The 13,845-nt window shown below is 40.8% G+C and overlaps 1 protein-coding gene across 1 annotated transcript in view; it reads left to right on the top strand.

Annotated features, from left to right (window-relative positions):
• Positions 1-13,845, top strand: part of slc1a1 (solute carrier family 1 member 1) — a 66,858-nt gene that overhangs the window by 32,699 nt on the left and 20,314 nt on the right. The window contains exons 3-4 of the mRNA XM_060846777.1: positions 3,233-3,325; positions 6,522-6,636. Coding sequence (XP_060702760.1) covers positions 3,233-3,325; positions 6,522-6,636 — 208 coding nt within the window. The remainder of the gene's footprint in view (positions 1-3,232; positions 3,326-6,521; positions 6,637-13,845) is intronic.

The raw sequence follows: 13,845 nt of genomic DNA, 5'->3' as shown, positions 1-13,845 counted from the left end.
CCATCTGAAATATCCCATGAGGCCATTCTTGAGAGAACAGAGAGAACTGGGAGATGATATGATAGCGATGTTTAAAATGATCATGCAACTGAACACTTTAGAAAGAAACAAATCTCCATCACTTCCAGTAAACAAAGAGTCTACAAGAAAACAATGGAATTAAAAAAAAACTTAGGATAAAGATGAAGGATTTTTTAAAAATACAGAAATTTTTGATTTTGTGGATAAGATGACGAGTGTTTATGACTGAACCAAAATCCATTTGGGTAGTACATTATAATTGGTTTAGATTAAGGAGGAATAAATTAATTTGAGTAAAGAATCGGTGTATTGATTTAAGCTGTTGCTTTGAAAAACCGATGTCCATCAATCCCGATGGGATAACTAAAGTAGCCTGTTTCAATATTGTGGCTTTCCAGTAATTCTGTGCAAGTGAACTTACGGAAAATGAAGATGTAGTGCAGTGATGGCAGCTACACTCAAAAGAACTTCAATAGTATTAATTAGTAGCTGGCCCATGTCTGGTAATATTGGTTGAAAAAGTAATATTGATCAATGCACCAGGAGAATATGCCCTTGTTCTTCAAACCACTGAAACAGTTAACAAGAGTCTCAACTTACCTCATTTGAGTTAGCCTCTGTACTGCACTCTGACCTGTCAGCCTGAATTCGCAAAAGTGGTGCAGGGATAAGTGTGAAACCAAACATATCAGTCGTGTTAGTGATATAAAATTCATCTCAACTAATTGTGCTTCTATTATTCAAAGCTCTGGCACCCCCCCTTGCTCTCTTACTCCAGTAAAAAAAAACGTAAATTTAAACCCCATTTCAGATAATTGAGTGCATAATCTAGGAATATCATTTTGGGGAATTCCGTGCTGTTGAATGAGTTGATTTTCAAACTAGATATTAAAGTGGGGACCTGTCTGATGTTTTCAGTACACTTACAAGATTCCCTGACACCAATACAAAGCACAACAGGGGAGTTCAGCTCGGAGCCTTAAATAAACGCTCTTTTACCGAAACCATAAAAAGAAACAATTCAAGCAAATTACCACATACTCATGAAAAAGTCAAGTGACTAAGATTACATTTTCAACCAGTGGGTAAAAACTTGATTTGTACTCAATTAGGTGCGGTCTGGACATGGCTCAAATAAGACAACTTCTCTTTAACATTTATATATAAAATCCTCCTGGTCAGAAACTCTCAAATTTTCTCCATCATCTCTTCATCCATCCATCCATTATCATGAGTATGAGTTACTTTTTGTTTTCGGAATTGTGCTGTTGGGGTTTTTTCTTCAATGGAAAAGCACAAACACTGTCTTCTTTCCAACATTTCTCACTCTTTGGCTGATTAACATTTCGGAATCCATGGGAGTCTCATCCATGTACCTAATACAGGCCAATCTTCAATTGATGTTTAATTATAAACCCATTGAAATGAGATAACCCTCTCCTCAGCTTCTTCTGGGAGACACTGTAATTGGCAAATAAATAATAGCACTAACATATAGGCTATAAGCTGTAGAAGCAGAACTAGGCTATTCGGTCCATCAAGTCTACTTCACCATTCGATCATGGCAGATATGTTTTGCAAACCAATTCTCCTGTCTTCTCCCCCTAACCCTTGATCCCTTTACCAATCAAGAACCTATCTATCTCTGCCTTAAATACACTCAATGGCTTGGCTTCGAAGCTTGACAGCCGTCTGTGACAGTGTATTCCACAGATTCATCACCTTCCAGCTGAAGGAATTCCTCTTCATGTCAGTCTATGATTATTTTCTATTGTGTGATTTAATTTGGTTGTTGACTAGCAAACTTCTCAAGAGAAAATCAGCTCAAGAGTGCCACGATAAATTGGTTTCCTTTGGATTGTGATGGTTAGAGCTTATTAGTTTTATGTTTTAAAATATTACTCATGTTATTGCTTCCTCCATAACCTATAGCCTAAGTTCCTATTAAAGTATCCACAATTAAAAGTTCAAATATTATTTTGTGTTCACTTCTACGGTAGGCATCACCTGAAATACTGCATATGAATTACTAAGTTGAAAGCTTCCCCAAAAGCTTCATGGAACAACACATTCTATGGACCATTTACAATGTACCAGTCATGCACAACCAGCCTGTGTTTGCAAATATTGCACAACTTTGTGCTTCAGTAGAGCAGGGCCACTTTGACACCAGTGGTTCACTTCAATAAAAGCCAATAAATTGTTGAGTCTGTAGTGAAAAGCAAATTCCATCACCTCGCAGACTGAGCCTTCAGATGATTCTCCATTTCCCAATTGGCAGAAAACACAGTTCTTGGTCTTCTGTTGTAATGGAAAAAAGTTTCTCTTCTTTAAAAGTGCACCATCCACAGTGCCACTTTTTTTTTGCTTATTTCAAGGTAAATATTTTAATGGATTCTTGAGAAATTTATATTCCACTCTGGCAATTTTTATTACAATTTCACTTTCCAACTGCAGCCACATGCTAGACTTTCTTCTGTCTGTTCATTTATTCTTGTGCACCTACATAAGCAGTATAGAGGTCCTCCTCCAAAGTCTAATGAGCTTCTCCAAAATCTTGAATCCTTTAGTTGCTGAACAGCTATTTATCTGCTTTGCAAATCAACAACTTATGTTTGCAACAGATTCTGTACCTGCCATTCTTTCTTGATACCACATTGCTATATTAGAAGGTGAGACACAATTTGCTTCAGTGGGGTAGCTTTAGTTGTTTTGGATGTTGACATCAGGAGCGAAGCAGTTACCTTCAGGGTGTGTTGATCTATGATTCTATCAATAAGGAAGCTTGCACCAAGCTGAGTTTGACTCCAGTTGAAAGCAGTGGTATGTACAAGGAGCTCGGATTTTTTGGTTAGATGATGGTCGACTTTAAAACCCAGCCTCATGTCTATGCAGCACTTTGCTGTTTGAGTGACTTTGTGTTGCACAAGTTGACTTCTGTATGTTCCTGCTGTACCATAGCGGTCACAACGGCTATGAGAAACTTTTTGATATCCTGAAACCAAAGAAGTTCTTTCTTTATTATATTGAAAGATTTGCTAAATTATTCAGTGATTTAGACAACAGAACAGTGGTACAATAAATTAGAGACTGTAGTTTGTCACCAATAGATATGCTTTTCAGAAGTTGGCAAGTAGATCATTTAAAATATTTTGATCTCGATTTAAGTAATAGCACTGTGCTAACAAAGTTGCTGAACTTTTCCCCGCAGGAGTGGCTACCTTGGATTCGGATGTTTCTGGGAAAGTTGGAGTGCGGGCAGTGACATATTATTTTGCCACCACTATAATTGCTGTAATTCTAGGTAATAAATATCACTATATAATATTAAATTGACTGTACAGTCTTTAACTCTTTTGTTTATCATATTTGAATGGTACATATATCTTGAATATATTGAGAAAAGATATATTTTGTTGAAACTTTGCATCTTGTACCCTTGAGGACATTCATGTGAATACCAAATATAAATGGGGAGCAATATTTGATGGTTGGCAAGTAGGTTTTGGTGCATTCTCCTTAACAATGCTTATACATTCAGAGTCCTTTGGTCACAATTTCCAGCCCTGAACAGTGTCCAGCCTACCTCACAGATTCGACTGGCAGGAAAACGTATCTCTAAGACAAGTGAAGTTAGCTGTCTTAAACTGCTTTTTTTTAAACCTTTAATGGGATACTGTCATAAAGCCAAAAAAGATGTTTTGCCGACTGTTACACATGCTGAATGTGATAAGTGCCAGGGCAGGTGTGGTGCCACATGTGTAAGCCATGACTGACTGTACAGAACAACCCATCTTGTGGACCGTCTGCAATGTGCAGTCATGTTCAACCAGCCTGTGTTTGTAATCTTCAGAACACAAAGTCCACCAGTAGATGCGATTTTTGATATTGGACAGCAGTTATAGAACATAGAACATTACAGTGCAGTACAGGCCCTTTGGCCCTTGATGTTATGCCGACCTGTGGAACCAATCTGAAGCCCATCTAACCTACACTATTCCATTCTCATCCATGTGCCTATCCAATGACCATTTAAATGCCCTTAAAGTTGGCGAGTCTACTACTGTTGCAGGCAGTGCATTCCACGCCCCTACTACTCTCTGAGTAAAGAAACTACCTCTGATATTTGTCCTATATCTATCACCCCTCAATTTAAAGCTATGTCCCCTCGTACTAGCCATCACCATCCAAAGAAAAAGGCTCTCACTGTCCACCCTACCTAACCCTCTGACTAAGTTATATGTCTCAATTAAGTTACCTCTCAACCTTCTTCTCTCCAATGAAAACAGCCTCAAATCCCTCAAACTTTCCTCATAAGACCTTCCCGCCATATCAAGCACCATCCTCGTAAATCTCCTCTGCACCTTTTCTAAAGCTTCCACATCCTCCTTATAATGCAGTGACCAGAACTGTATGCAACACTCCAAGTACTGCAGCATGACCTCGTGGCTCCGAAACTCAATACCTCCTACCGATAAAGGCTTACGCACTAACAACAGAGTACCAGGCCATGCACTCAGAGCATGCGCAGATCAACTGGCAGAGGTCTTCTCGGACATCTTCAACCTCTCCCTGCAGCAGGCCACTGTTCCTGCCTGTTTTAAGAGGCCAACATCATCCCTGTGCCTAAGAAGGCTCATGCAGCATGTCTCAATGACTACTGCCCAGTGGCCCTAACTTCGATGGTCATGAAGTGTTTTGAAAGGTTGGTCATGGCATTACTCAACTCCAATCTCCCCACTACTCTTGACCCACTCAATTTGCCTGTCGGACCAACAGATCCACATCGGATGCCATATCACTTGCCCTTCACTCCTCCCTAGAACATCTTGACACCAAGAACTGCTACGTAAGAATCCTACTCATTGACTACAGTTCAGCCTTCAAAACTATCATCCCCTCGAGACTGATTATTAAACTCAGTGATCTCAGACTAAGGCTCACTCTCTGCAACTGGATCCTCAGTTTCTTGTCCCACAGACCACAATCAGTGAAGATTGGGGACAATATTTCATCGTCACTAACACTCATCACTGGAGCCCCCCCCCCCCCCCTCGGGGTGTGTACTCAGACCCCTTATGTACTCACTGTATACCCATGACTGCATCACCAAGTACCAGACTAATGCCAATTAGCTGCTTGCTGATAACAGCACCATTGTCTAAAATGGCGATGAAACAGACTACAGACGGGAGGTGGAAGACCTGGGAAAATGGTGCGCTGAGAACAACCTAGCTCTCAATGCCAGCAAAATCGAGGAGCTCATTATTGACTTTCGGCGGGATGTTACTCATGCCCCCCTACACATTAACAGCACAGAGGTGGAATGAGTGCAGAGAGTCACGCTCCTGGGAGTAGTCATCCACAACAAGTTTTCTTGGACTCTTCATGTGGACGCACTGGTTACAAAGGCCCAACAACATCTCTTCTTCCTCAAGCAGCTGAGGAAATTTGGCATGATGGCGAATACCCTTTGTCAACTTTTATAGGAGCAACATCCAGAGCATTCTGTCTGATTGTATCACTACCTGGTTTGGCATCTGTACCATTCAAGATCTTTGACGGTTACAGAGAGTGGTGAACTCAGCTCAGACAATCACAAAGGCCAACCTCCCATCTATAGAATCCATCTACCAGGCTCACTGTCAAGGAAAGGCCGCCAGCATTCTCAAAGATCCATCCCACCCTGGCAATGCTTTTCTACAACCTCTACCATCGGTGAGAAGGTACAGAAGCCTGAACACACGCACCCGCCGATTTCGAAACAGTTTCTACCCTACTGTTGTTAGAATATTGAATGGATTCACAAACTCTTAACATTCGCCTGTACCTAGGTTTTTGTTTTTGCCGCTGTTTACCTGTTGTTTACAATGTATGCTACTTAATTCTGTGATCTGCCTGTATTCCTCACATGACAAAGCTTTTCACTGTGCCGCGTTACACATGACAATAAATTCAATTCAATTCATTGTATGCCTTCTTAACAAACTGATCAACCTGTGTGGCAACTTTCAGGGATCTATGGACATGGACACCAAGATCTCTCTGATCATCTACACTACCAAGAATCTTACCACTCACCCAATACTCTTTATTCCTGTTGCTTCTTCCAAAATTATTAAATAATTTGGACTGTACTAAAGGTTACACCAGAAATCAACTTCCTGCTTCATCTCTATGCCAATGATAGCCCAAACAAACAGAAACCATTTTGTTTACATTATAAAAATTAGTGTTTCATTTTTTTCTCCCAAGTCTGGTCCCTTGCATCCTTGTCCTGCTAAGTGCAGGATTTGTACCTCCTGTTATGTTCTGTGCTACCATTTTGTCACCTCATGATGTTTTAGTAAAACTTACAGTGTAAGATATATATGCATGCCTTGGAGTTTGTAACTAGCATGAAATTTATACAGCATTAACTGATGCATGAACCTTATTTAATCAACATTTACTAACAGAACAATTTTTGAATTTACTCACACACAAACTTTTTGTGCAAGGAATTGTGTTGGTGGTCGCCATTAAACCCGGTGTCTCCCAAAAAGCTGAAGACATTGACAGGAGTGGAAGTACCCCAGAGGTCACCACTGTGGACGCATTGTTAGATCTCCTTAGGTGAGTTAACATAATCAAAGCAATCTTTTATAGACCTTCACCTCTGTATATGTTAACTACAATCAACGTCTAAATTTTGCTTGAGCATAGATTAACCATTTCACTTCCCCATCATATCACTGAAAAAAGTATAACAGACTAATCAAAAATATCATATTTTTAATCCGTTTAGGTTTTAACCAAATGCATATAACTTTATATTAACTGTATCCATTATTAGACAGAACTAATATCTGGGCTTTGCTTTTATCAAACTGACTGAGTGTAATTGTTTTTTACTGTAATGTCAGGTATTTTAAGCAACACAATGTAAAAAGATTATATGTTTATTGTCAGATATCAATCCCACCTCAAGTATTTAATCTTTAATCAGATTCTAATAGACTAAAGCTTTATCCAGCTGTGTAAATTGTTTAAGATTTCAGATATTCAGAGCCCACAAGAGCACTTTTTTCATGAACTTAACAAACCACCAAGCTTTTAGCAAAGGAAACTTTATTATTTTTATAGTCAAAGATTCATGTTGTCAAAGATAGAAAAGTAGTATTTATTAAATCAAGATTGCTCCTTCCACAGATCATGTAACATTCACCCTCTCATGGACTCTGCATGTACAGTTAATATTGAGGAGAGATTCTGAAAATGTACTTTAATTCTCAAAATTTATCAAATAGCATTCTATAACATTTACCAATCTACCATTCAGCACTGGTTTCCTTCTCCAGATGACAATTACTCAGCAGGGCAGGTGATGGCCTAGTGGTGTTATTACTTTACTATTAATCCAGAAATCCAGGAATTATTCGCTGACCATTAAACCTGGTATCTCCCAGAAAGCTGAAGAAATTGACAGGATCTCTGGGGACCTGGGTTTGAATCCTGCGCGGAGAGAAGCTGGAATTTGAATGCAAGAGAAGCTCGGAGTTAAGAGGCTAATAATCACCATGAAACCATTATCCATTGCTGGGGAAAAGCCCATCTGGTTCACTAATGCCCTTTTGGGAAGGAAATCTGCCATTGTTACCTGGTCTGGCCTTCGTGTGACCTCAGACTCTCAGTAATGTGGTTGACTCTTTCCTGCCATTTGCAGGGAGGGGGAGAAGGAACTTGCAGTTGCCCAGCTCGTGTCACCCATATCCTGTGAATTAAATTTAAAACAAGCTTATGTCTGGAACAAAATCCATGCTACACATGCTATATGGACCCAGAAGTATCATTAGTATTACAGAGGAATCTCAATTACTGAACGAGATGGGTGGGCACTATTTCATTTGGATAATTGATTATTCATTTAATTGATTCAATGCTCACCCCTCTGGGACTTGGAGTTTTCTGAAGTTTCCTTTCTTTTGCTCTGCTTACCATGCTCCCTCTCTCTGTCTCAGGGTTTGTTTCTGAGCAGGCACACACTCGTGTATAAGGGACCTCAAACCTTTTCGCTACCACCCCCCACTCCCCCCCCCACACATACACACACACACACACACACACTCGCACACACACCATGTGTTCAATGGGATTGACACAGCGAACACTTGCTAAGTCTGCTCCCTGTTCAGGACACTAGGCAGCAGCACAATGTGTGTGAGCCCCCGCCCCCACCCCGGCCCCCCTGCCTGCCCCCCCAACCCCGTTCAACCCTATCTGGCCCCAGCCCCATCCCAGTCTGTCCCCTCCAACCCCACCCTCTGGTTGCCCCCCCCCCCACCCTGTGCGCCACTGCGTCTGTCAACACCCATGAGTCCCCATCCACTCCCTCCCCGGCCTTCCCCCGGAGCAGTCGGAATGGACACCCACATTATGACACTTCCTTTGTGGGGTGGGGTGCCCAAAATAACACACACACACCCTACACACACACACACACACACACACACACACCCTACACACACCCTACACACACACTCTACACACACACACACACACACACACATACACACACACTCTACACACACACACACACACACACCCCCTACACATACACACACACACCCTACACACACATACATACACACCCTACACACACACACACACACACACACACACACACACACACACACACACACACACACACACACTTCACTGCAATGTTTTGATAGGTTCCATGTTTGCCCTGTACAGGACAATGTTGGAGCGACTATCTGGGGAAGCGGGGTTTAGGGTACACCCCTGTATAGAACTCCAGAGAAAGTGTGGGGAGAGAGAGAGATCGTGGGCAGTAAGTCATTTGGATAGGTACCTGGGCTCCCATCGATGTACAGTATTGTTCTTGGCTGCATTTCAGGAAGGAGAAAGTGAGGACTGCAGATGCTGGAGATCAGAGCTTGAAAATGTGTTGCTGGAAAAGCGCAGCAGGTCAGGCAGCATCAAAGGAGCAGGAGAATCGACGTTTCTGGCATAAGCCTGAAGAAGGATTATTCCCGAACGTCGATTCTCCTGTTCCTTTGATGCTGCTTGACCTGCTGCGCTTTTCCAGCAACACATTTTTAAGCTCTGCATTTCAGTCAGCCGAGTTCATTTTTAATTATTGTGAAGAAAAGACATGATCAGTGTTGAAGCATCTCTTTGATGTAATGTTTCTATCGGGACTTTGAGATCTTCTTCAGATAATCCGAAATTCAGGTAATTGATATTCGGATAATCAAGGTTCCTCTGTATGCATTCATATAAAATTACTATCTGGTGCTCTGCACAAATATGGTGTGAAGACTTTGATGGCTACCAACTAATGTAGCTTTTGTTATAAACCTAAGATATTAATGCAAAAACTAAATCAGGAAAATGTTTTGGAATGGGGTGAAAAATAATGCCCAGGGATCACTGAGTCTGGAAATGGAGCTGTCACAGGAATCATTAGACCATTACCAGGCATTTATCTGATTTTTGTCAGAATTCAAATGAATTCCAGATAGGTCAAAGGCTAATGGGGCAATTAAACCTCTGGTGTAGAAATAGAAAGAATGATTGCATGAAAAGTTATAGAATTTAAAGCAGTCCTATTAAACTTAAACTATAAGTGATGACTACAGCAAATTGCACAAGATTAGGAAACGGTTGCTGATTATATTTAATCTTTGAAAACTTCACTCTGCTCATCAGATGCGGGTTTCAAAGATTAAAAAGTTAGATGTTACATGATAGATGTTATAAGTCATAAGATGAAACCACTTGTACAATGGAGGGATACTCTATGGGATTAAACTCCATTGATTTAATGACAAATTCCATCAGTATCATTCTTAGGCCACCTTTTAAACTCTGGTGGGAGCCCGGGACTGTGTCAGAGCCTTCGCAAGGTTACTGCAGTTATGTACTGGACAAATCACACAGAGCAGGTTTTGTCCTTAAAAAAGATACTAGAAAAATCAAATATTTTTTATACAAAAATCAACAGCTACCATACTCTGTATTTACTGAGATGAGCTTTCAATTCAGATTTCACCTGTAGCTGTTGTGAGATTTGAAACCTATTCCCAGAGCTTTAACTTGAGCCTGTGGGGTAATTATCCAATGATATTTCCACTATACAGCACTCTGCCAACACTTCCTACTCTGAACATAGAAGAACTTAAGCACCAAATTGATAATGAAAAAAATAAATGTTCCCCTTTTTGGTGATGGCAATCTCAAAGAGTCCCTACAGTGTGGAAGCAGGCCATTCAGCCCATCAGGTCTACGCTGACCCACCCAGACCCACACCTTACCCAATTCTTATTACCCTCCATTTCCCATGGATGATCAAGCTCGTCTATAAATCCCTGTACACTATGGGTTATTTAGCATGGCCAACCTGCACATCTTTGGACTGAGGGAGAAAACCCATACAGTCACAGGGAGGATGTGCAAACTCCATACAGACAGTCATCTGAGGATAGTTTTGAACCTGGGTCCCTGTCACTGTGAGGCAGTAGTGCTAACCACTCAGTCACTGTGCCAACCTAATCGATGAGGCTGCATCTATATTTGGACAAAGAACCTGCTCAAGGTCTCTTTCTGGGCATTTGAGTATTTTTATACTGTCCCTGGTATAGAGGGAAAGGAAAGGAATTAACTATTTGAGAACTCTTTGTCTGTAGCTCATTTTTTTTCACTGTCTTCATCTGAATGATAAGCAACAACATCCTCTTCACTCAGGTATGATTGATGCCAAAAGGATTCAATATTAACATCAGGATCAAAATACAAAGAAGGCTCCCCAGTAACTTAGGATAGATGTCCTTGCTTTAAGCTCAAGAGAATAGATTAAACATGAACATTGAATTGCTACCAGATTTTCAGTGGCTAAGAATCTGAAGGAATTTTATTTATCCACCCAATTGGTTCTGCCATGAAGATTGATTAAAATATTTCCCTTTGCTTTTTTCACTTTTCAAATTTACACCCTGTTAACATGTTTCATGTGACCTTAAGTTCATTTCAATCCCTTTCTCTGCAGAATGAAGACCTGTTGCCTCTACTTGATATTATAAGTTCCTAAATGCTTGACTAATATGTCCTTTATAATGGACATTTTCCCAATGACAGATGTTGAGCTAACTGGCCTATAGTTCAGTTTTTAATCTTCCTCAGTTTTTAAGCTTTTTACATGAAACACCATGTCATCTATTTCATCACAGGATTGGACTATTACTCTTATCAATGACATGTGACCTCAGCTGGCTATGACCCAGTAACTTTCCACAAATCCACATGTTACTGTGAGCATCTCAAACCTGTTTGCTTGGCCCTGGTTCAAACTGAGATAACTGTTCATTGATTTTGCTCTCATTTCAAATGCATTGTAGCACATGTTTGGATGGTCAGGGTGTGTGAGGGCAAACTCTGAAGCCCAAACATGGGAGCTGCCAGTGAGGATAAGCCATTTCCTATAGATTTAACACAGCTATGTGAAAACTTGGTAAGTCATTTTAAAATCACAGAATCCCTACAGTTGGAAACAGGCCCAACAAGTCCACACCGACCCTGTGGAGTAACTCACTCAGACCCATTCCCCTACCATATTACTCTACGTTTCCCTTGACTAATGCACCTAACCTACACATCTCTGAACAATGTGGACAATTTAGCTCAGCCAATTCACTTAACCTGCACATCTTTGGATTGTGGGAGGAAACTAGAGTACCCAGAGATAACCCTCGCAGACACGGGGAGAATGCTGTGAGGCAGCAGTGTTTACCATTTAGCCATTGTGTTGCCCACTTCTTACTTAGTGTTTATGGATTTTAATGGTGTGAAAAATGAAACCTGTGAGACTGTTTGACTGAGGACAGTGAGGAGAAGAGGTAACATGTTGAGCATCCCTTTTCTCTCACATTTTGAAAGGGTGCCCCTAACACACTTGGACACAAGGTACACTGAACCTGAACACTAAACATGGCAGTCAATGTGTAAAAACCAATTGCCATTAATGGTATATTTTAATTTGTTGTAAAATATGAAACCTGATGAAATAGTCAGTCACTAGAATGCTATTATATCCTTTGGCATGGAAAATAATCAGAGGTGATCTTACTTCACAGCTTGGAAAGATTCTCATTTGAGTGGACAGTTTCGCATGATTGTTGAGATTGATGGAATTGACAAGGTTCACGCAGTGTGATTTGTTGGTCAACGTTTTATATTAATACTAAACCAATATATGGACTGACATGACAATCAATCTTTTTTCTGCCCTCATGTGAGCTTATGTGTTCACAAGGTCAAACATGTTACGGAAGTCTTTGGAGATTACATTTTTGGAGAGTCCTAGTCCATCCCTAAATAAACTGGAAGGTCACAGTAGGCTGGGAATGCGTTAGATACATACAGTGTGGATGACCTTTATGAGTTGTTTCAGCTGAACGCCACCTGGTGTAACTTACTGAATTTGCCCTGCTTAGCTTGAACAAAATATATGAGATCAATTTTGCATCAGGAATCTTTGTTGTTACATCTGATATGGGTGGCATGGTGGCACAGTGGTTAGCACTGTTGCCTCACAGCGCCAGAGACCTGGGTTCAATTCCTGCCTCAGGCGATGACTGTGTGGAGTTTGCACATTCTCCTTGTGTCTGCGTGGGTTTCCTCTGGGTGCTCAGGTTTCCTCCCACAATCCAAAGATGTGTGGGTCAGGTGAATTGGCCATGCTAAATTGCCCCTAGTGTTAGGTAATGGGACAAATGTATGGGTGGGTTACGCTTCAGCGGGTCGGTGTGAACTTGTTGGGCCTAAGGCCCTGTTTCCACACTGTAAGTAATCTGATGGGTTTGTTGGGAGGGCTCATGGCCGAAAAGTCAATTCTCCTGCTCCTTGTATGCTGCCTGACCTGCTGTGCTTTTCCAGCAACACATTTTTCAGCTCTGATGGGTTTGTTACCTTGTAAATCAGAAGAATAGGTAGATCTGTGCATACTGCCAGACTGTAATTGGTGGTCCATCTGCTTCAATGCCATTGGGTCAGTGGGCTGAACAGCTGCTTTGTGATGTAGAGTGATGCCAACAGCATGGGTTCAATTCTTGCCCCAGCTGAAGTTACCATGAAGGACTCTCATTTTCTCTCACCCCTTTCCCAAGGCATGATAACCCTCAAGTGAAATGAGTCCTAATTGTCCTTTTCTTTCTTTGTAATGAGAGAGCAGCCCAGTGCTCTGTTAAGACTGTGGCAACTTTACCTTCATTTTCCACGGAATGTAAGATCTGAAAGGTTTTATTCGAATCTTTGCAGATATCAGAAATACTGGAAATTCCTGCAGTCACTTAATTTTCTTAACCCCTCACTGTCAAAGCTGACAGTAGATTGACTGTCATTCTTTATCCTGTTGATCCATCAAAGATTGATTCTTTCAATAACTGAAAGTCTCACAGAATGCCAGTTGTCCTGTCTCTAGTGCACACATTTATTTCAAGGTCTTATGTCTCTTTTGTAACAAGCTCCATTTCTCGGAATGTATTGGTAGTATTTACAAGTGATGCATGGTCAATTTTATAATTTTTCCGATCATTATACCCTGAGCATAGCATTTTGTATCCCCTTCTTTTCATTTTAGGAGATTCTCTGTGAGTGACATTTGTTACCTTTTAATCCTTCCTTCAATATATGTGGCATCCATAACAGTCAGATCATTTACCATTCCACAAGATTTTTCTTTCAATACAAACAGCTAACTAATTTCTCATTCTCGTACGTTTATATTCCCTGGGTAACTTTCATCTTAAAACTTAATCTAAGCTA

This window comes from Hemiscyllium ocellatum, chromosome 2 (genome assembly GCF_020745735.1).
Source record: "Hemiscyllium ocellatum isolate sHemOce1 chromosome 2, sHemOce1.pat.X.cur, whole genome shotgun sequence".
In the NCBI taxonomy this organism is placed as follows: Eukaryota; Metazoa; Chordata; class Chondrichthyes; order Orectolobiformes; family Hemiscylliidae; genus Hemiscyllium; species Hemiscyllium ocellatum.
The sequence above is the reverse complement of the archived record's forward strand: the minus strand, read 5'-3'. Positions and strand labels throughout refer to the sequence as shown.